The sequence below is a fragment of the Peromyscus californicus genome, unplaced genomic scaffold (genome assembly GCF_007827085.1).
Source record: "Peromyscus californicus insignis strain IS unplaced genomic scaffold, ASM782708v3 Scaffold_18__1_contigs__length_77618521, whole genome shotgun sequence".
Lineage (NCBI taxonomy): Eukaryota > Metazoa > Chordata > Mammalia > Rodentia > Cricetidae > Peromyscus > Peromyscus californicus.
In genome coordinates, this window is record NW_026294480.1 from 60,155,638 (window position 1) to 60,177,898 (window position 22,261).

The window sequence follows — 22,261 nt, forward strand, 5'->3', positions numbered from 1 at the left end:
TGCACTCCCATCCAAAGTGCATGAGGGTATCCATCCCCCACACTCACACCAGCATCCACAGTGCATGAGGGTCTCCATCCCCCACACTCACACCAGCATCAACAGTGCATGAGGGTTTTCATCTCCCACATCCACAACAGCAACCACAGTGCATGAGGGTCTCCATCCCCCACACTCACACCAGCATCCACAGTGCATGAGGGTCTGCATCCCCCACACTCACAACAGCAACCACAGTGCATGAGGGTCTCCATCCCCCACACTCACACCAGCATCCACAGTGAATGAGGGTCTGCATCCCCCACACTCACACCAGCATCCACAGTGCATGAGGGTTTTCGTCTCCCACATCCACACCAGCATCCACAGTGCATGAGGGTCTCCATCCCCCCACACTCACACCAGCATCCACAGTGCATGAGGGTCTCCATCCCCCACATCCACACCAGCATCCACAGTGCATGAGGTTCTCCATCCCCCACATCCACACCAGCATCCACACTGCATGAGGGTTTCCATCCCCCACATCCACATCAGCATTTGTTGCCTTTTATTAGTCTTTGCCATTCTGACTAGAGTAAAACAAAATCTCAAAAAAGTTTTAATTTGCCTTTCCTTGATGGCCGAGGATGGTGAACATTAATACAAATACAAACATATACACATACACACATATATATGTGCACACACATATGTGTGTGTGTATATATATATATATTTCTTAAGCCATTTGTGTGTCTTCTGAGAAAACCCTTTTCAGTACCCTATCCAAATTATTCATTGGATTGTTTCTTGGTGTTTATTATTTTTTAAGTGACTTGTATAATCTAGAAGCTGTTGTGGGCTTTGTTATATTTTGTTTTGATTTCTAGGTTTTTCCTTTTTAATGTATTTTGTTTGTTTGGAGTTTTGCTTGCTTTTGTTTCATTTGACATTGCTTGGATCTTCTAATTTTTAAATTTCTTCATCCTTTCTGTATTTCTTTGTATGTTTTTCTTCTTAAGCAATCAACGGTCTTCATTCTCAGTGTTGCTGAGCTCTGGTCCTCCTCCCTAGTGACCTGCAGTTAGGTTTTTTTTTATTTGGATTCTTTTGGCTTTGTGTGTGTGTGATTTTGGTTTTCCGGGTTTTTGTTGTTCTTCTTGTTGTTGTTGTTGTTAGTTGTTTGATAGAATTTCAGGCTTTCTATTTTTTTTCACTGTTTTCTTTTTCATTTTGAATTTCTTCTTTCTTCTTTTTTCTTTCTCTTAGGTAGCATTTATACTTTGTTACCAAAAATGAGCTCTAGTAGTAATGAAGAGGATGCCACAGTTCTTGGATCTCCATCCAGCCCCCCGGAAAAAGAAAACTTCTACTTGCAGTATTTGATGTTGAAGACCCTTGGCCGTGGAGGCTTTGCCGAAGTAAAAATGGCCTACCACCGCTTCACCAGCACCCTGGTGGCTGTCAAAGTACTTGAAAAAGAGAATAAGTGGTGCTTACCGATCAAACCTGAGGTAAATATTATGAAGATGATCAACCACCCCAACATCATCTCACTTATCCAAGTGATTGAGTCTAAGAAGAAAACGTACCTCATCATGGAGCTGGCTGCGGGAAAACAGCTATATCGATACGTCCGAAAGGCTGGACACCTGGAGGAAGACCGTGCCCGGGGGATCTTCAGGCAAATCCTAAGTGCTGTGAGTTACTGCCATGAACATGGAATAATTCATCGGGACCTGAAACCGGACAACATCATGGTGGATAGGAATGGAAAAGTCAAAATCGTCGACTTTGGCCTTGGTGCCAAAGTTAGGCCTGGAGAAAAACTCAGCTTTTACTGTGGGGCTTACAGATTTTATGCCCCTGAATTTCACCTTAGAAGACTTTATGACGGCCCCAAGGTCGACATATGGACGTTAGGAGTGGTTCTATATTTCATGGTAGTCGGGAAAGTCCCATTTGATGCTGTCACCCTACCAGAGCTCCGACATCAGATTGTGAATGCGAATTATACTGTCCCCTTGGGCATGTCACCAGAGCTCCAGGACCTGCTTAGCCTCTTAATGACAGTCGACCCCAGTCTTAGGCCAACAGTGGAAGAAGTGAAAAGACATCCCTGGCTCAGGGAAGACATGGAGGCTTCACCAAATGACTGTGAAGAAATGGTCCCTGGCTTGCCTGACCCTGCAATTGTGAAAGCCATGGAACACATTGGGTTCCAAGCCCGGGACATCAAAGAATCATTACACAAGAGAAAATTCAACCAGACCATGGCATTTTATTGCTTACTAAAAGGGCAGGCTCTCCAGTGGCCTACCTGCACAACCTTGGCTCAACCTGTGAATCCAGGGGTGGCACCATTCCCTTCCCTAGAGGATCCTGTTGCTTTCCCTCTACCACCCAGGAGGAGGAGGAGTGAGCCTGCCCTTGGCACATTGCTCAGAGGGTCATCCACTAGTGGTCAGGTGTCTGCCTATGGCCAGCGGCCAGGTCAAAGAGGAGACAGAAGGGCCACCATTCCTCTCCACATGCCACTCCAGAGAACAATCACTTCGGACCAAGACCACCAATGCTCCAAGAGTGCCCCCTGCATTTGCTCAGTGAGTACCAGCACTGATAACACAGAAGACATCTTATGCTCCCACAGAGACTCAGCAAAGGACAAGTCCACCCGCAGCCATGGCCAGCCTCGAGGCTTGAGGGCATTGGCAAGGAGGATAGGAAATGCCTTCATGAGACTCTTTTGCTGCTGTCCATCAAGGAAGAAACCTCGCTGGGGGCAGAACAAAATCTTGCCTCAGAAATGAGGCAGAAGGAGGGCGTCCGGAGAGCAAACAGCAGGACTGGCCCAGGTACCTTTCTGTGTTGGAATGAGTGTTTTACTCATGTCTGTGTCAATGGACAGATCATAACTATGTGTATTTATGGGATAGAATGCATTGGGAAGCTAGATGTAGATACCATGGGATGGTTCAATGGAACCTATCAACATATCTAGCATCCCAGAAGACAAATCTCACTGTATCCTACACATGGGAAATCTAAAAATGTTGGACTAGAAGTCAATGGCAGAAGGGTGTTGACCATGTTAAGAGAAGGGAGGGGGAGGAGGAGGTGCTAAGGGAGGAGAAAAGTGGTATGAGATGGGAGCTGGGTGATGAGGGACAGAGGTGCCTGGGAGCAGAGGTTTAGACAGGAGGAAGCAGCTTGGAGAGCAGGGCAGAGCAGGGTGACCACAGTTGGAAAGACGCCCTGTATAGCTGCAGTCACAAGATTCTCATTCACGTGTGTTGTTGTATTTTAAGAGTTTTTCAGAGGATGCAGAACATCACAAATCTGCAGCCGTGGTATTGGAGAGGACTCACATATGGGAGGAGACCTGTAGACGGAACCATGCACAAAGCCCATGATGCCCTGTGTCTGTACCCTGCTCAGAGTTCCAGCCAGGAAGAAGGGAGGAAATGATGGAATCCTGGGCCGCAGGAATTCTGCAAGGACCCTGCCCCTCAAAGGCATCCATAATCAGGGGGCAGGAGCCGAAAACGTGTCCAAAATCTACCCAGGTCACATGAGACCCCTCTTCTCCCGACACTTCTCTGCCTCATTCTTAGTAGCAGACTAACAGTAACAGATTTCTCAGGGTCCAAACTGACAGCTCCGTTCTCCCTGACACATTTCTCGGGGCCCAAACTGACAGTTATGTTCACCTTGACAGATTTCCCAGGGCCCAAACTGACAGCTACATTCTTCCTGACAAATTTTTTGGGCCCAAACTGACAGTTTTCTCAGGGCCAAGACTGTCTGTCTCCTCCTCATCGGATATTGTAGAGATATCTGACAGGGAATTGGTGGGGGTGATGAAAAGATTACCCATCTTTTCAACGGGATGAAAATTTGTATCAGACCCTCATGTCCTGTGCTTATGGGGGACGTTTGTGGTTTTTTATAGGCCATGACCTTATGCCCACATGGTGTCTCCGGATGAGGGATGGCAATCGGGAGCCGAGTCTTGGTTCCACGTCCTTGGAGGTCAACCCTTATGTGGAAGTGCCGGGAAAATCGAAATGAAAAAAAACAAGTGCCTTCCTAACGGAATGGGCAGACAAACATGACAGACAACACAGAAGAAGGAAAGAAGTGGGGGCCCCAATGCTCACCTGCCAAAGGGACGGAAAGAACACAACACTTCTCAACGAAACACACTGTGTTACTTGGGGCCACTGTCAAGCAAGGGGCAGCAAGTAAAGAGAGGGAGCCGATCAGAACCTGCACTGGGAGAAACAAAGTAACAGAAGCCCCACATTGGGCGCCAGTTATTGCTTGGGTTCTAGCATCTTCCTCCGGGGAAGGCGTGATGAGGCATGTCATCAAGGACACAGACACAGACACAGGGTGTCTGTGGAAAGCAAATAATGAACTCCTTTATTTAATAACAGGGTAGCCCTTCTATACCCTCCTCCCAGCGCCCAGTGTGTGTGGTCGTCCCTCATTGGCTGGGCACAATCAGGAATTCTGACAGCAATTGTTGCTAGGTCCTCAGACAGACTCAGCACGATCAGGAACTCTGACAGTGACTAGGAACTCTGACAGCTCCTGCTGCTAGGCCCTCAGGCAGACTCCAGGTTAGCTCTTAAGGAGTACATTCTGTGCATGCCCTGGCTACTGGTCTGAGCCAATTGCCTCCACCCTATGGGGCCTGTCCTACTATAATGATTGTCATGAATCTCAGAATAAAAGTCATGTTTGTGAAAGATGACCAAGGGGGTTTTCCTGCATCTTCCTTTCCCCGGAGAATTGGCCCTGTGGTGCTCAAAAGTCCCAGGAAAAGTAACTTCACCCCCAACACCACCATGTCATTAGAAGTGTCTTTGAAGGAACAAGCTCTAAGGTACCTGAAGGGGGAAAATGCAGAACCTGAGTGTGGATTTTGGGTCTTTCTGGATCCAGCAACCTTTTCAGAAGGACCAGTGAGAACACTGGTGTCATCAGCTTGCCTCATTTCCACAGAGGCAAGCATGGGAGCCTGATGAATTCCTGTGGACATGGCTCAGGTTGGATCCCAGAGTGGCTGAGAAGCCACTGGTCCATCCTGCTGTGTTCCTTAATTGTATCATACAAGATGTTCATTCTCCCTGCTGTGACATTTTCCCTTTTTAGATCTATGGGACAGGGCCACCCCTCTATGTCCTATCCAGGCATGTGTCCTTCAACGATGGAGTCAGATCTGGGGCAGAAAGAGGATGTGTGATGGCAAAGAGAAGCATAAATGTTCCCTGTGAGAGGGCAGGCCCTGAGGACACAGACCAGCACCAAGATATGCCCTGTTATAGTGACCTCACCTAACAAATACCAAACCCAAACCCTATCATACTTGGCAGATCACCATTACCTGGGGGGACCCATCTCACAGTCACCGAAGCGCTGGTTCATGTGTACACCTGTCCGCTCTGATGGTAGGCTCTCATAGATTCCTGAGATGCCCTCATAGCATCTTTCCAGTTATCCTGGTGTAAAGCTCTTGGATTCTTTATAATGTTGCCAATCTCTTTAGCAAACACCCCTCTCTAAACTCTACTCTTACATTCCTTTAAATTCAGCCTCATGAACTCTCAGGGAATAGACAGTGTGTGAGTGTGTATGTGTGTATACATGTGCAAGAGAGAATGTGTGAGAGAGAAAATATGTGTATGTGAGTGTGTGTGTGAGAGAGAAAAGTGTATGTGTGAAAGCATGTGTGTGTTTGTGTGTGTGTGAGAGAGAGGGAGAGACAGAGACAGAGAGAGAGACAGAGAGATTATTCGGTTACACAATATATCACTACACCTGTATGTTGAGCATCATCCTTAACCACTTCTGCAACTTCTTTTAAAGTCAACTTCTGAGAGTGAATTTGGGTATCATGGTGGCCGGCTTCTTCTGTACCTTCTCTAGGACAGCTTTCTGTCTCTATGGCAAAAATGTATTCTTGACATTTCCATAAAGAGATTGAGTGGGTGTTGGTTAAATACATCACTGTGGATCCTATTTGCCAGTGCCTAGACGATGGATCACCTCTTTTCAAGGAAAACAATTGGGGTACTCCTCAGCCTCCAACAGTTCTCTTATTGGTGACATGTCCTGTGTGTGTGCGTGTGAACGTGTGTGTTTGTGTTTTATAACTCTATCTTATAGTCCAAGTGGTCTGGGAATTGTTTGCTGTTTTGCTCTTTATTTCCAGAGCTGAAACAGAACTACAGAACCACTTTATTAAAGCATTTCAAAACAGCCAGGTCTGGTTGTGCACACCTTTGATCCCAGCACTCAGGAGACAGAGACAAATGGATCTCTGAGTCTGAGTCCAGCCTGGAACTTACAGAGTAAGTTCCAGGACAGCCAGGGCTACACAGAGAAACCCTGTCTCCAAACAAAGGGTTGGGAGTGGCCAACAAAGGGTTGGGAGTGGCATTTCAAAAACAACTTTAAAGACATAACAGAAAAAAACGATGACTTCTATCTTAAAAATCTGCTCCTGATACCCAGGAATACATTACAGGTGACAGAGAATGAATGAAAGATGTTCTCAGCCTAGAGCCGCCACCGCTTCCTGTTTGAACAGTGTTTGCATGTGGCCGTCAACCGAGGGCTCCAAGCCAGAGTCTTCTACCACCTTGTCGTGGCCTTGACCACCAAGTCACTCCTGAAGGTGAGCCACAACTACCACCATGGCACAGAGGCTGCCATGGACCTCCAGATCAACCTGGAGCTGTATGCCTCCAATGTCTATCTGTCCATGGCTTGCTACCTTGACCAGGATGGTGTGGCTTTGAAGAACTTTGCCAAATCCTACCGATCTCATGAGGAGTGGGAACATGGGGAACTGATGAGGCTACAGTACCGAGGAGGTGGCCAATTTTACTGCAGGACATCAAGACCTGATGACTAGAAATATGGACTAAACACAATGAAGTATGCAACTGCATGTGGAAAAGACTGTGAATCAGTCGTGACTGTAACTTCACAAACCCCCCACTTATGTAACTTTGTGGATGGATACTCATTACATGAATAGGTGAAATCCATCAGAGAACTGGGTGACCACATAACCAACCTGGACAAGATATGAGCCCCTGAAAAGCACACCCTGAGACACAGTGAAAATAAAAACTAAGAACCATAATCCCCAGAACCACAGGTGACTTCCCTGGTCACGGAAGCAACACATGCATGCCTGGGTACTTTTACCTTTTCTAGAAGTCATATCACAACATCCACTTAAGTTCTTTAGTTTGTACCATTCTTTCAAATGAGGAAATTTGGTTAAAAAAAAAGGATGGATGGATGGATGGATGGATGGATGGATGGATGGATGGGCCAACTCCACATACCATTCACACTGCAGCACAATTCTTACAGGTTTTAAAGGCAACAGAATTTCACATTTAAATTGAGGAGGTGCAAAACTAGGAATATATTTCTGAAGGTTAAAGCTATGAACTGAAGTCTCCAGGCCCTCAAAAAAAAAAAAAAAAAAGAAAGAAAGAAAAGAAAAGAAAAAAAAGCCACACCTATGTTAAATATCACTCAAGGATGATTGACAAATGAGAACTTCTATGATGGGACTAGAGAAGTAGTTTAGGAAGGGTTACTGCTCTGCAGAGAACCCATCACCCATGTCAGGTGGCTACAACTTCCAGTTCCAGGAGGTCAGGCACCATTTTCTGGACTCCACAATCACCTGCACTCACATCTGCATACCCACCCACTGCCCTCCCCCCACACAAAATTAAAAATGAAATAGTGGAATGGAGATATTATTCAGTGGTGGTTTTTGCTGGGAGCTGGATTTGTAAACCTTCAAAACCCAATATCGGCTCAAACTGTGTGTAACTCCAGTTCCAGAGGATAGTGATGGATGCTTTGCAGTAGTAACCTCTGCTCACCTGACTGAAATTTCTAGCCAGTCCCCCATGACCACACATGCGCTGGGGAGACACGTAGTCATTCCCGGGGGCCTTACGTCCTACATAATCTGTGCACTGCAGTCACATAATAACTAACACCCACCAAGGCATTTTTGTTTGTTTGTTTTTATTAATTAATTTATTTATTTTAAACAGCAAAATATTTTTTCTCTAGAAAATAGTATAAATGATAACATTTCCCAATAAGCCCTTTTAAGCCAAATGATAGCTAGATTATACATATATTGATTAGATTCTGTGATACAGAAGAGACCTATCTTCATCTGTTCAGAGAGCTATGTTTTATTTAAGTTGTGTATGTGAGATTCCTATTCATCTTCCCCTTCACTGTTTGCTTTACGGCAGACATTTTTCTATAGGCTAATCCATAATCTAAAAAGATTTTAGCCTCCCCTCCTGAATGTACGGCCAGCATTTTCTTTCATCAGCTTGATACAGTACAAATTCTTATCCTAATAGTGAAATGTTTCAGGAAAGCTTGCCCAGTGATTGGGCAAAACGAAAACTTATTATAAGCCACAGTCATCCTAGGGTCCCCCCTGCTAGGTAGCCTCCCTGGTTCTGTGGGTTGCAGCCTCATTGTCCTTTGCTTTACATCTAGTATCTACTTATGAGTGAGTACATACCATGTTTGTCCTTCTGGGTTTGGGTTATCTCACTCAGGATGATATTTTCTAGTTCCATCCATTTTCCTGCAAATTTCATGATGTCATTTTTTTTCTCTGCTGAGTAGTACTCCATTGTGTATTTTCTTTATCCATTCTTCGGTTGACAAGCATCTAGGTTGTTTCCAGGTTCTGGCTGTTACGAATAATGCTGCTATGAACGTAGTTGAGCATGTGTCTTTGTGGTATGATTGAGCACAGAGATACATGCTCAACTATGTTCAGAGTAGCATTAATTTTTATTTTTAATAAGTCATATGGTGTGCGTGTGTGTGTGTGTGCGTGTGCGTGTGCGTGTGCGCGTGCGCGTGTGCGTGTGTGTGTGTGTGTGTGTGTGTGTGTGTGTGTGTGTGTGCTGTCTCTCTATCTGTGTGAGGGTATGTGCACATGAGTACTGGTACCCAAGGAGTCTCCTGAAGTTGTAGTTACAGACTGGTATGAGTCACCTGATGTGGACGCTGAGAACCAAACCTAGAGCCTTTGGAAGTGTGTATGGTTCACCACAGAGCAACATCTCCAGTCTGTCCACCGATGTATTTTAAAGTACCTTGATTTATGATTTTTTTTTGCTCTGTTGAAATAAACACTTCATGAAACTGGTACCAGTTAGATTATACTATTTGGAGTAAGAGGAATCTGTGCTCCTGGACCGTGGTCACTCACATTTAACTTCTTTGAGGTGAGAGTTATGTGTTTACATCAACAAAGCTCATCTACTTACTTCAAATGTACTGTTAAAAAAAAATCAAGACACTAGAAATGAGATTGTTTTCCCCCTTGTCCAGAGAGCGAGAGATAAAACCAAGAAAAAGAGGGAAACTGCACAGTGCTTCCTTGGATTTGCAATAGACAAGCACGTCGCAACATCCAGCCCCAGATCCTCTCACCTGCTTCGAATGCTCGCGGTTTTTCTCTGTACCATTTTGTGGTTGTGACTTGGTTTGGTTCCAGCTTGTGAGACAGTGTCTAATGTGGACCAGGCTGCCTTCAAACTCCCCAGATAGCTGGGATAACCTTGAGCTTCTCATCCTAATTCCATCCTAATTCTCAGAGTGCTGAACCACGGGCATGAGCAACCAAGTCCAGTCTGTGCAGAGCTTTCAGCTTGCTGGACAAGAACTCCATCTTCAGCCCAGCCTCTCTGTGACTTTTTGTTATGTAAATTTTCATTCAGTATTATCAGAAGAACCCCACCCCTAGCCTTAAAACGAAAAGCTCTGTCTATCTATCTATCTATCTATCTATCTATCTATCTGTCTGTCTGTCTGTCTGTCTGTCTGTCTGTCTGTCTGTCTATCTATCTATCTATCTATCTATCTATCTATCTATCTATCTATCTGTCATATCTATCTATCTATCTATCTATCTATCTATCTATCTGTCTATCATATCTATCTGTCTATCACACACACACACACACACACACACACACACACACACAACACAACAGTCATGTTCAGACACAGTAGTGGGGAAGAAGGAACTACATTTTGTTCATGGGCCAACTACTATGAAAACACCTTCACTCAAAATTTAGTTCAGTCAGCCGGGCGGTGGTGGCGCACGCCTTTAATCCCAGCACTCGGGAGGCAGAGCCAGGCGGATCTCTGTGAGTTCGAGGCCAGCCTGGGCTACCAAGTGAGTTCCAGGAAAGGCGCAAAGCTACACAGAGAAACCCTGTCTCGAAAAACCAAAAAAAAAAAAAAAAAAATTTAGTTCAGTCTAAAAGATGTCCCCCCCCTCTCGTGTGTGTGTGTGTTGTGTGTGTGTGTGTGTGTGTGTGTGTGTGTATGTGTGTTATGAGTGTGTGAGAGTGTGAAGTTTTTCATTGTAGTTAGCTGTCAACCTATAGCCTGATAGTTCACACCTGTAATCACACCACTCGGGGAAGCCGAGGAAGGACCCGGTAAGTCTCTGCTCTGGTGGAGGTATATTGCAAGACCCTGCCTCAAAACCCAAACAGGGCTGGACATGGTGGCTCACACTTTTAGTCCCAGCACTCAAGAGGAAGAGATTGGTGGATCTCTCTGAGATCAAGGTCAGACTGGTCTACTTAGAAAGTTCCAGGCCCACCTAGACTACATAAAGAGACCCTGTCTGAAAACAAAACAAACAATAACCAAAATAAGTCAGCCTAAGTGGAAGCTGATGTCCAGGGTCCGGTTAGGGGCCCCTTTATTCTCGGGGTCCTGTCCCACTGTCCATGAAAACACTCAGCCAGCTGCCAGCCCTTTCTCTGGAGTAGCAGCTAATAGCTGAAGGAAAGTGAGCACATGACCACTCCAAGGTAAGGTTGAAGGGAAAGCTTTTACTGTAGATATGAGGGCAAGTTCAGCCAGAGGCATCTGGAACAGTCCAAACTGAGCATGGCCAGCAGAACAGACCAGGCCACAACAGAAGGAGAAAGGGAGAGTGAGAGAGGAAAAGAAGAGAGAGGAGAGAAGGGGCCAAAGGGAGCAAGCAAGCTCACGGGAACCTGGGGGCAAGGGGTGGGGGGCAAGAACAGCCAAATTATACAGGAATTAGAGACTGGGGAAGGGAAGCAAAGCCCAGCCCTTGGGTTGGAGAGGTTTCAGGGAGAAGGGACCAGCTGATGAGTGCTGGGAGGAGCCACAGGTCCTGAGTGATTCTTGTCCCAAGTTTCTTTGGGACCTGGTAACAGCCACTGGCTCCTGTTTAAAAACTAACCTTGTTTCCCAGTTGCTCCGGTAAGACCCAGTCTTTCCTTTTGCTTCAGTCTCTCCTTCCTTTGCCTCCAAGGGCACAGAAAAGGTGCTACAGACCTCCTTTTGGGGGGGGGGGTCTTCTCTCTTCTTCATGGAGCCCCAAGAATCACAGATCAGTGGGTCCATGCCACCACCAAGTAGCACGCAGCCCATAAACCGTTTTTGTCTGTACGAGCAAAAGTTAAATCTTGCTATGCAGCACACTGTCCAGCTTGGAGATGCCTCTGTGTATCGTGGTAGGATTTTGCCATGCTGTGTTCAAGCTCAAATGCCTTGGTATCTCTTTACTGCAGTGTCTCTGTATCATGGACCACATGAGAGACACGCACTAGGAAGCTCTTCTTGACTCCATTTTTTAACCTTTTTCTTTTCTTTTCTTTTTTTAAGCTCTCTCATGTTTTAGGTAGAAATTATTACCCCATGTTGGGTGCCAAGTGTAGCCAGATAAATCCTTCTCGTCCCCTTGTACACAAATAACCAATCAGAGGCTTAGTATTACTTATAAATTGTTTGGTCTGTGGCTCAGGCTTCTTGATAGCTAGCTCTTTCATCTTAAATTAACCCATTTCCACTAATCTATGTATTGCTGCATGGCCGTGGTGTTACCGGTCTGTTGGCATGTTGCTACTTGGGGGGCAGGCTGGTATCTGCTCTCACACTGCCTTTCTTCTCCTTGTCTCTTTGCCTGGATTTCCCACCTGGCTATAACCTGCCTTGCCATAGGTCAGAGCAGCTTCTTTATTGACCAATAGTAGCAGCACATATGCATAGTATACAGAAAGACCATCCCACAGCAATTTCTTTTCATGTGCTTCAAGACATGCCTCCACAGATGTAACGGGCTCCTATTAGGCCCCACATCATTTCCTTTTTAGCTGTTATTCCTATTCATGGCGCTATAAGGGTAAAATCCTCTGTTCTAGGGCTGGGAGGGTATAGCTCAGTGGTCATGTTTGCCTAACATATACAAGGCCTTGAGTATGATCCCAAGCACCAGAAGGGGGAAAAATTCTTTGTTCCATTTATCTGCATTCCTCACTTTTTCTCATACCACCATGGACACAGAAGACATCTAATAAATGTTTGTTTGTTTTAAGTTAAGATAATAAAAGTGAAAACAGCTGGAGAGTGGTAGTGCACGCCTTTAGTCCCAGCAAGAGGAGGCAGAGGCAGGTGGATCTCTGAGTTCAAGGCCAGCCTGGTCTCCAGAGCAAGTTCCAGGATAGCCAGGGCTATACAGGAAAACCCTGTCTCAAACACAGAAACAAAAAGTGAAAACAATGCCTGCCACATAGCAGGTGATCAGTAATGCTTCCTACACCTGAAAAGATAATGTTTAAACTCAGTATTAACACATCAGGGAGGAAAGAGTCACCTAGACTCAGTGACCCCCCTCAAACTGGATATCTGGGACGGGTGGGTGGGGCGTGGGGACTTAGCCTGTTTAACCCAAGAATCACAAGATCAAAAGTGGTTTGTGGGGCTGGAGATGCATTCTGAGATGCTGGATTACCTGGGCAACATGTCTTCATTTTTGATTGGTCCTTTTCTTCTTTCTGAAAACATACAAACTTTTAAAGGTTTTATATATATATATATTTGCATTAACACAAGTATGGAATGAGCAGTATGCACAACCCTGGTAAAATGATTTTTTGTTCTGTGTTTGAGCAGGTAAACACATTGGTCAATGCTAAAAGTCCATCTGGACTGTATAACCAAACCTCCCTCCATGCCGTATGAAAGGATGGCATGTAATAATAAGTCAGGAGGATGGTAGGCAATAAGATTTACATGGCTCATCCAGTCTCAGAGCTGTTCCCCAGGAGAGGGAGCAGCTCAGATGTCCCCTGTCCTGTAGTCTTCCTTGGCTCCTTTCTTTAGGTCGGTAGCCAAGATTTTCAGGAGGTCTCCTCCAATCAAAGCTGATATTTATTAATTTTGAAGAGAATCATAACTTTGTGTTTTCAGTGGAAACAAAGTCATAACCTCTCCCCAGACACAACATATTTTCTGAATTCCATTTTGAGGTTAAGACTTTTTTTTAAATATGTAGATTGGTTTAATTTCCATAAGTCAATGACTACTGCTTTTTGTACACTAGCATTTAAAAAATTCAAATTCCACCAAGCACCATACAGGATCCAGACACCCTGTGTATTTCCTATCTTTACGTGGCTTATTTTTTTTTATATTATGTTATTCTCTCTTAAAAGACTTTATTATTTTGGCCGGGCAGTGGTGGCGCACGCCTTTAATCCCAGCACTCGGGAGGCAGAGCCAGGCGGATCTCTGTGAGTTCGAGGCCAGCCTGGGCTACCAAGTGAGTCCCAGGAAAGGCGCAAAGCTACACAGAGAAACCCTGTCTCAAAAACCAAAAAAAAAAAAAAAAAAAAAAAGATTTTATTATTTTTAAACGATTTTTTTTTCTGTGACTGCCTATACCCATTTTCTTTTCTTTCTTCTGCATCTAAGCATATTTTAAAATATACTGTACCTTTTAGAGGTTTCCTGAATGTGCACCTGGATTTACTAGGTGCCTGCAGCTTTCTCTGACTGAGTGAGATGAATCTTAAACTGCCATGTCAGCCAATGTGCAGCTCAGCTTGGTTCATGGCATGGCGCTGGCAGCTGGCTCCAGCCCACAGAAAGCACTGGGTGTTCAGGAATGGCACAGCACCCTGGGTCCTGTGGCCTGACTGTGGTTCACAGTCTCTTTCGTCTGTGTCAGCACAGCTGCCCTGTTCCTTCTGGTCACAGTGTGCACAGACACCTGGTCCTCACACATGTCTGTTCCATCTTTGGACCTTTGCTCACCAAAGTGAGAGAGAGAGAGGAGACAGACCCAGAGAGACAGAGACACAGAGAGACAGAGACAGAGTGCGAGCGAGCATGCACTCATGACCGAGGAGGCATTTGCTGTGTCCTCCACTAACCTTACAGCCTTTGTCTCTCATTTCCTGATTATCGTCTTTTGATCTTAGTTGATTTTTTAGTGAAGAAATGCTTGAGTTTCTCTCTTCTCTGCGTGATTCTAGTTTTTTCTGTGTCACCATGGAGATTATGCTGAAAATACTAAAATCCCCACCACTCCTATGTGAACCCATGCCTCTTACTAACAGACAGAATGCTGCTCTCACAACCCTGCCCGGCCACTCCAGGGACTGGTGTCACAGAGAGACATGTCTGTGCACTTGAGTCTCGTCACTGCTCTTTGGGCCTTGTGACATGACGTCTCTCCCATTTTGGAGGAAACAAAGTTCATCCCTTCTGACTCTGGTGGAGTCGCCTGTACGGAAGTTCTTTATTTCCTCTCGAGAGTCTGAATTCCTGGGGCATCACCTTTCATCTCATCTGAAATCCCTTCACTCAGTGTTCATCTCTGGGAGCTTCTTAATGTCTTCCTCATTTCTAGAGGAATGTTTTGCTAGAGAATCATATTTCATACAGTGTGCTTGCTTTCATTTCACATTGCATATATTGACCCAGTTTCTTCTGACCTCTGTGTGTGTGTGTGTGTGTGTATGTGTGTGTGTGTGTGTGTGTGTGTGTGTGTGTGTGTGTGTGTGTGTAAAACATGCATTTGGAGATGCATTTGTCCTACCATGTGTGTGGAGATTAGAGGACACTTTTGCCAGTCCTTACCTTCCCCCTTGTTTGAAGCAAGGGCTAAGACTTGACAGCACAGGGATTTCAGATGAGGTGACCCAGGTTATCTGGCCCACAAGCCCCCAGGCATTTTTCTATCTCCATTGCCTTTCCCGCTTCTAGGGAGTTCTGATATTACAGGTGTGTGCTACTGTGTCCAGCCTTCACATGGACTCTGGGAATTCACACGGAGGTCCTCACCTCACACTCTGAAAGGCAGATGTTCTAACCACTGACCTATCTCCCAGGTCCCCACCCAGGCTTTTTATGAGAACCCAGTGGCCTTGGAAAGTATGAGAAAGGTATCTTCCTGACAGCATCGCTGTGGCAATAAATTGCTTTATTCTATTTCATGAGCAGAACATTTTTCTGTAATTTAAGCTGTAGCATCATCTTGGGCCCACCAGTCAGAATTCAAAGAAAAGGTGCCGTGGTGAGTGCAGATATGAGGTCAGCAAAGCAGGAGGCACAGCAGACATTCAAACCAGAAAGCCAAGAGCATCCTCCAGGCTCTGATTTCTAAAAAGCCTAATGCCAGGCTCCATGGCCCACCTGAGCCAGAGCCTTTGGGTCCCGGCCAGTCCTGTCAGGGCAGGGCCTGCTATGACCTCACGAGGAGCGATTGTGAGGGCTCCAGCCAGCAGATATTATGCTGTGGCCCGGCCTGGATTTCTTTGGGTGTGTTGAGAGGAGCTGTGGAGTGGTGCCCTGTGTGATTTTACTGTTATCAATCGAGGTTGTGTGTGAATTTTGCATTGATTGTTTGGTTTGTGTGTGTGTCTGGGTTTCACTGTGCATGTGTGTCTAGACGTGTGTGTGTGTGTGTGTGTGTGTGTGTGTGTGTGTGTGTGTGTGTGTGTGTAGGTTTGCTTGTGTGTGTGTGCTTGTGTTTTTATGTGTATGTGTGTCTAGATGTGTGTGTGTATAGGTTTGCTTGTGTGTGTGACTTGTATGTGTGTGTGAGTGTTATATGTATGTGTTATTGTGTTTAAGTTCACTTGTGTGCAAGTACCTGTTTGAGTGTGTGCACCTGTGTGTTTTCATGTGTGAGTAGGTTTACCTGTGGGTGAGTGTGAGTGCACTTGTGTGTGTGTGTGAGTAGGTATACCTGTGGGTGAGTGTGAGTGCACTTGTGTGTGTGTGTGTGATTAGGTATACCTGTGGGTGAGTGTGGATGCACTTGCGTGTGTGTGTGTGTGTGTGTGTGTGTGTGTGTGTGTGTGTGTGTGTGTAGGTATACCTGTGGGTGAGTGTGGGTGCACTTGTGTGTGTGTGTGTGAGTAGGCATACCTGTGGGTGAGTGTGAGTGCACCTGTGTGTGTGTGTTTGCGCGTGCATACGTGCACGCGTGAGTGTTTTGTGTCCTATAGGGGCACGTGTGGGTAGGTGTGGGAACACCTGTGTGTGGGAGAGCATTGACGCCCAGAGTCAACTTGACCGTTGGACCTGAGGTAGGTCACCTGCCTTGTGTTTTGAGACTGCCTCTCTCACTGAACTGGAGCTGGTCAAGTGTCTAGGCTGGCTGGCCAGTGTTCCCAGGGATCTGCTGCGCTGACACTGCAATCAGATGAAAACAGCACTTCCTGATTCGTTTATGCTAGGTTTCTAGAGATGGAATGAGGCCCTCCTGTTTTGCATGGGCAGCAATTTAACTACTAAACTATCTCCCCAGCCTGTGGCTATTTGAGGTGTTTTGGGTTTGGGTTTTTTGTTTGTTTGTTTTGTTTTGTTTTGTTTTTCCTGAGAGACGGTTTCTCTGTGTAGCCCTGGCTGTCCTGGAACTCACTCTGTAGACCAGGCTGGCCTCAAACCCTGAGGTCCACCTGCCTCTGCCTCTGGAGTGCTGGGACTAAAGGTATGTGTCACCGTAGCTCGGTGTTTGAGTTTTACTTTTGATGTTTTGGCTTTTCTGGCTTCTTGGTTTGGGCTGGTTTCAGGTTTGTTAGTTTTGGTTTGAAATTTTCTTTGTGTTTTTATTATTTTTACATTTTGGGGTATATGTGTGACCTTTGGTTTTCTGATTTTGTTTTGCTTTTCTAGGTTTTCTTATTGTATTTTTGATTGTTTGGGGTTTTCGATTTTTACTTATTTCTTTTTTTAAGATACAGTACTTTTTGAGAATTTCATATATTCATAGAATATACTTTGATTATATTCACTGACCACTCTTCCCCAACTTCTCCTAGATCTCCCTACCTCTACTCCAACTCCCAATTCCTCTCTCTCTCTCTCTCAAAAGCCCATTGATCCCAATTTGGGCTCATATGTTCATGGGTGTGGGGGTATCCATTGCAGTGTGGTTGGCCTATCCGGAGCCACATCCTTTTTTTTTTTCTATTACTACATTTATTTATTCTTCATTCATTGTGGGGGGCAGATACAATGTGGTATCAGAGGATGACTTGTTGGATCTGCTTCTTTCTTTCTACCTTGTGGCTCTTAGGAATCAAACACAGATAGATCATTAAGCTTGGTAGCAAGTGTCATTACCCACTGAGACATCTTGAAAGCCTATGGTTCTTGGTTTTTAATTATTAGGTAAAAAGATAAATAGCAATGTTCTAATGAAAATGAAGTTTGGTGTGCTGGTTTAGAAAGCATCAAGGGATTTACTGGGATTTGGTTTCCTTTTGGAGCCGAGTTCTGGCTACTTTGAGGCTCTTTGCAGTCGGTTTGGTTTCCTTTGTCAGAAAAGTATTTGGTCCATTTCCTCTGCGTTGGAGAAATGCTTCTGCTCGACATTAGGGGAATGCTGCAAGCTGCAGAAATATGAAGTATGAATTCAGCTGACAATGACAACATTCTAATACCTGGAAGAGCAGGCAGGAGCCACGTTCTTGAGGAGAAATGACTCTCCCTTCCCCAGAAACCACCAACTGTCAGTGGCTCCTATGGGCAGTCATGCTGGACTGCTTACTGCTTGGTTTTGGGCAGGTCTTGTGCAGGCAGCCACAGCTGCAGCCAGCTCGTGAGTGCAGTGGTCCTGTCATGCCAAGAAGATGATCATTTGCTCTGGTCCTTCCCACCCTCTGGTTCTTACAATCTCTCTGCCCCCTTTTCCATGACGGTCCCTGAGCCTTAGAGGAGGAAGGGTATGATGTGGACATCCCATTTGTGTCTGAGCACTCCATTGACTCTCTCCATTCTTTGACAAGTTGTCAATTTCTATGTAAACATTTGCACAAATGAATTTCTCTGATGAGATCTGAGAGTTGCACTAATAAATCCAAAGATTTGATGCAAGGATCCACATATGAATGGGAACATGAGAACATGCCAGCTTGCCTTTCTGGGTCTGGGTCACCTCACTTAGTGTAATGTTTCCCAGTTCCATCCATTTACTTAGAAATTTCATAATTTCAGTTGTCTTTGTAGCTGAATAAAATTCCATTTTGTATGGGTACCACATTTTCATTAGCCCTTCTTCAGTTGATGGATCTAGGCTGTTTACATATCTCAGCTATTGTGAATAGAGCAGCACTGAACGTGGGTTTGTAAGTGTCTCTGCAGCAGGAAATAGAGTCCCTTGAGTATATACCCAGGAGTGGTATAGCTGGACCACGTGATAGGTCTATTGCTAGTTTTCTGAGGAACAGCCACACTGATTTCTACAGTGGGTGAACCAGTTTGCACTCCCATCCACAGTGCGTGAGGGTCTCCATCCCCCACACTCACACCAGCATCCACAGTGCATGAGGGTCTCCATCCCCCACACTCACACCAGCTACCACAGTGCATGAGTGTCTCCATCCGGCACACATATACCAGCATCCACAGTGCATGAGGGTTTTCATCTGCCACATCCACACCAGCATCCACAGTGCATGAGAGTCTCCATCCCCCCACACTCACACCAGCATCCACAGTGCATGAGGTTCTCCATCCCCCACATCCACACCAGCATCCACAGTGCATGAGGGTTTCCATCCGCCACATCCACATCAGCATTTGTTGCCTTTTATTAGTCTTTGCCATTCTGACTAGAGTAAAACAAAATCTCAAAAAAGTTTTAATTTGCCTTTCCCTGATGGCCGAGGATGGTGAACATTAATACAAATACAAACATATATACATACACACACACACACACACACACACACACACACACACACATATATATATATATATGCAAACACATATGTGTATATATATATATATTTATATATATATTTCTTAAGCCATTTGTGTGTCTTCTGAGAAAACCCTTTTCAGTACCCTCTCCAAATTATTCATTTAATTGTTTCTTACTGTTTATTATTTTTTAAGTGACTTGTATAATCTAGAAGCTGTTGTGGGCTTTGTTATATTTTGTTTTGATTTCTAGGTTTTTCCTTTTTAATGTATTTTGTTTGTTTGGAGTTTTGCTTGCTTTTGTTTCATTTGACATTGCTTGGATCTTCTAATTTTTAAATTTCTTCATCCTTTCTGTATTTCTTTGTATGTTTTTCTTCTTAAGCAATCAACGGTCTTCATTCTCAGTGTTGCTGAGCTCTGGTCCTCCTCCCTAGTGGCCTGCAGCTAGGTTTTTTTTTATTTGGATTCTTTTGGTTTTGTGTGTGTGTGATTTTGGTTTTCTGGGTTTTTGTTGTTGTGGTTGTTGTTAGTCGTTTGATAGAATTTCAGGCTTTCTATTTTTTTTCACTGTTTTCTTTTTCATTTTGAATTTCTTCTTTCTTCTTTTTTCTTTCTCTTAGGTAGCATTTATACTTTGTTACCAAAAATGAGCTCTAACAGTAATGAAGAGGATGCCACAGACCTTGGATCTCCATCCAGCCCCCCGGAAAAAGAAAACTTCTACTCGCAGTATGTGATGTTGAGGACCATTGGCCGTGGAGGCTTTGCTGAAGTCAAACTGGCCTACCACCGCTTCACCAGCACCCTGGTGGCTGTCAAAGTACTTGAAAAAGAGAATAAGTGGTGCTTACCGGTCAATCCTGAGGTAAATATTATGAAGATGATCAACCACCCCAACATCATCTCACTTGTCCAAGTGATTGAGTCTGAGAAGAAAATATACCTGATCATGGAGGTGTTCGCGGGAAAACAACTATATCAATACGTTGGAAAGGCTGGCCACCTGGAGGAAGACCGTGCCCGGGGGATCTTCAGGCAAATCCTAAGTGCCGTGAGTTACTGCCATGAACATGGAATAATTCATCGGGACCTGAAACCGGACAACATCATGGTGGATAGGAAGGGAAATGTCAAAATCATCGACTTTGGCCTTGGCGCCCAAGTTAGGCCTGGAGAAAAACTCAGCTTTTACTGTGGGGCTTTGAAATTTGCTGCCCCTGAATTTCTCCTTAGAAGACTTTATGACGGCCCCAAGGTCGACATATGGACGTTAGGAGTGGTTCTATATTTCATGGTAGTCGGGAAAGTCCCATTTGATGCTGTCACCCTACCAGAGCTCGGACATCAGATTGTGAATGCAAATTATACTGTCCCCTTGGGCATGTCACCAGAGCTCCAGGACCTGCTTAGCCTCTTAATGACAGTCGACCCCAGTCTTAGGCCAACAGTGGATGAAGTGAAAAGACATCCCTGGCTTAGGGAAGACATGGAGGCTTCACCAAATGACTGTGAAGAAATGGTCCCTGGCTTGCCTGACCCTGCTATTGTGAAAGCCATGGAACACATTGGGTTCCAAGCCCGGGACATCAAAGAATCATTACACAAGAGAAAATTCAACCAGACAATGGCATTTTATTGCTTACTAAAAGGGCAGGCTCTCCAGTTTCCTACCTGCACAACCTTGGCTCAACCTGTGAATCCAGGGGTGGCACCATTCCCTTCCCTAGAGGATCCTGTTGCTTTCCCTCTACCACCCAGGAGGAGGAGGAGTGAGCCTGCCCTTGGCACATTGCTCAGAGGGCCATCCACTAGTGGTCAGGTGTCTGCCTGTGGCCAGTGGCCAGGTCAAAGAGGAGACAGAAGGGCCACCATTCCTCTCCACACGCCACTCCCTCTCCACACGCCACTCCAGAGAACATTCACTTCAGACCAAGACCACCAACGCTCCAAGAGTGGTCCCTGCATTTGCTCAATGAGTACCAGCAGTGATAATACAGAAGACATCTTATGCTCCCACAGAGACTCAGCAAAGGACAAGTCCACCCGCAGCCATGGCCAGCCTCGAGGCTTGAAGGCATGGGCAAGGAGGATAGGAAATGCCTTCATGAGACTCTTTTGCTGCTGTCCATCAAGGAAGAAACCTCGCTGGGGGCAGAACAGAATCTTGCCTCAGAAATGAGGCACAAGGAGGGCGTCCGGAGAACAAGCAGCAGGCCTGGCCCAGGTACCTTTCTGTGTTGGAATGAGTGTTTTACTCATGTCTGTGTCAATGGACAGATCATAACTATGTGTATTTATGGGATAGAATGCATTGGGAAGCTAGATGTAGATACCATGGGATGGTTCAATGGAACCTATCAACATATCTAGCATCCCAGAAGACAAATCTCACTGTATCCTACACATGGGAAATCTAAAAATGTTGGACTAGAAGTCAATGGCAGAAGGGTGTTGACCATGTTAAGAGAAGGGAGGGGGAGGAGGAGGTGCTAAGGGAGGAGAAAAGTGGTATGAGGTGGGAGCTAGGTGATGAGGGACAGAGGTGCCTGGGAGCAGAGGTTTAGACAGGAGGAAGCAGCTTGGAGAGCAGGGCAGAGCAGGGTGACCACAGTTGGAAAGACGCCCTGTATAGCTGCAGTCACAAGATTCTCATTCACGTGTGTTGTTGTATTTTAAGAGTTTTTCAGAGGATGCAGAACATCACAAATCTGCAGCCGTGGTATTGGAGAGGACTCACATATGGGAGGAGACCTGTAGACGGAACCATGCACAAAGCCCATGATGCCCTGTGCCTTGCTCAGAGTTCCAGCCAGGAAGAAGGGAGGAAATGATGGAATCCTGGGCCGCAGGAATTCTGCAAGGATCCTGCCCCTCAAAGGCATCCATAATCAGGGGGCAGGAGCCGAAAACGAGTCCAAAGTCTACCCAGGTCACATGAGACCCCTCTTCTCCCGACACTTCCCTGCCTCATTCTTAGTAGCAGACTAACAGTAACAGATTTCTCAGGGTCCAAACTGACAGCTCCGTTCTCCCTGACACATTTCTCGGGGCCCAAACTGACAGTTATGTTCACTATGACAGATTTCCCAGGGCCCAAACTGACAGCTACATTCTTCCTGACAAATTTTTTGGGCCCAAACTGACAGTTTTCTCAGGGCCTAGACTGTCTGTCTCCTCCTCATCGGATATTGTAGAGATATCT

General features: G+C 45.4%; 2 protein-coding genes across 2 annotated transcripts; both read left to right on the top strand.

Annotated features, from left to right (window-relative positions):
- Positions 1-1,277: 1,277 nt before the first annotated feature.
- Positions 1,278-2,792, top strand: LOC128113180 (sperm motility kinase 2B-like). Its single transcript, XM_052742776.1, has one exon. It carries the CDS (start codon positions 1,278-1,280, stop codon positions 2,790-2,792), a length of 1,515 nt encoding a protein of 504 aa, XP_052598736.1.
- A 1,902-nt stretch (positions 2,793-4,694) lies between these two features.
- Positions 4,695-21,238, top strand: LOC128113182 (sperm motility kinase 2B-like). The gene is made up of 3 exons (XM_052742777.1): positions 4,695-4,952; positions 6,581-6,866; positions 19,680-21,238. The coding sequence occupies exons 1-3, from the start codon at positions 4,695-4,697 to the stop codon at positions 21,236-21,238; spliced, it is 2,103 nt and encodes a 700-aa protein (XP_052598737.1).
- Positions 21,239-22,261: the final 1,023 nt, after the last annotated feature.

What these genes read in the sequence shown, in the direction of transcription:
- LOC128113182 (XM_052742777.1), top strand. Translation starts at nt 4,695, where the DNA reads ATGATTGTCATGAATCTCAGAATAAAAGTCATGTTTGTGAAAGATGAC. An exon ending in CAACCTTTTCAGAAGGACCA is followed by an intron (nt 4,953 to 6,580) that starts GTGAGAACACTG and finishes CTGTTTGAACAG; the next exon opens with TGTTTGCATGTGGCCGTCAA. An exon ending in GAGGCTACAGTACCGAGGAG is followed by an intron (nt 6,867 to 19,679) that starts GTGGCCAATTTT and finishes TCTTTCTCTTAG; the next exon opens with GTAGCATTTATACTTTGTTA.
- LOC128113180 (XM_052742776.1), top strand. Translation starts at nt 1,278, where the DNA reads ATGAGCTCTAGTAGTAATGAAGAGGATGCCACAGTTCTTGGATCTCCA.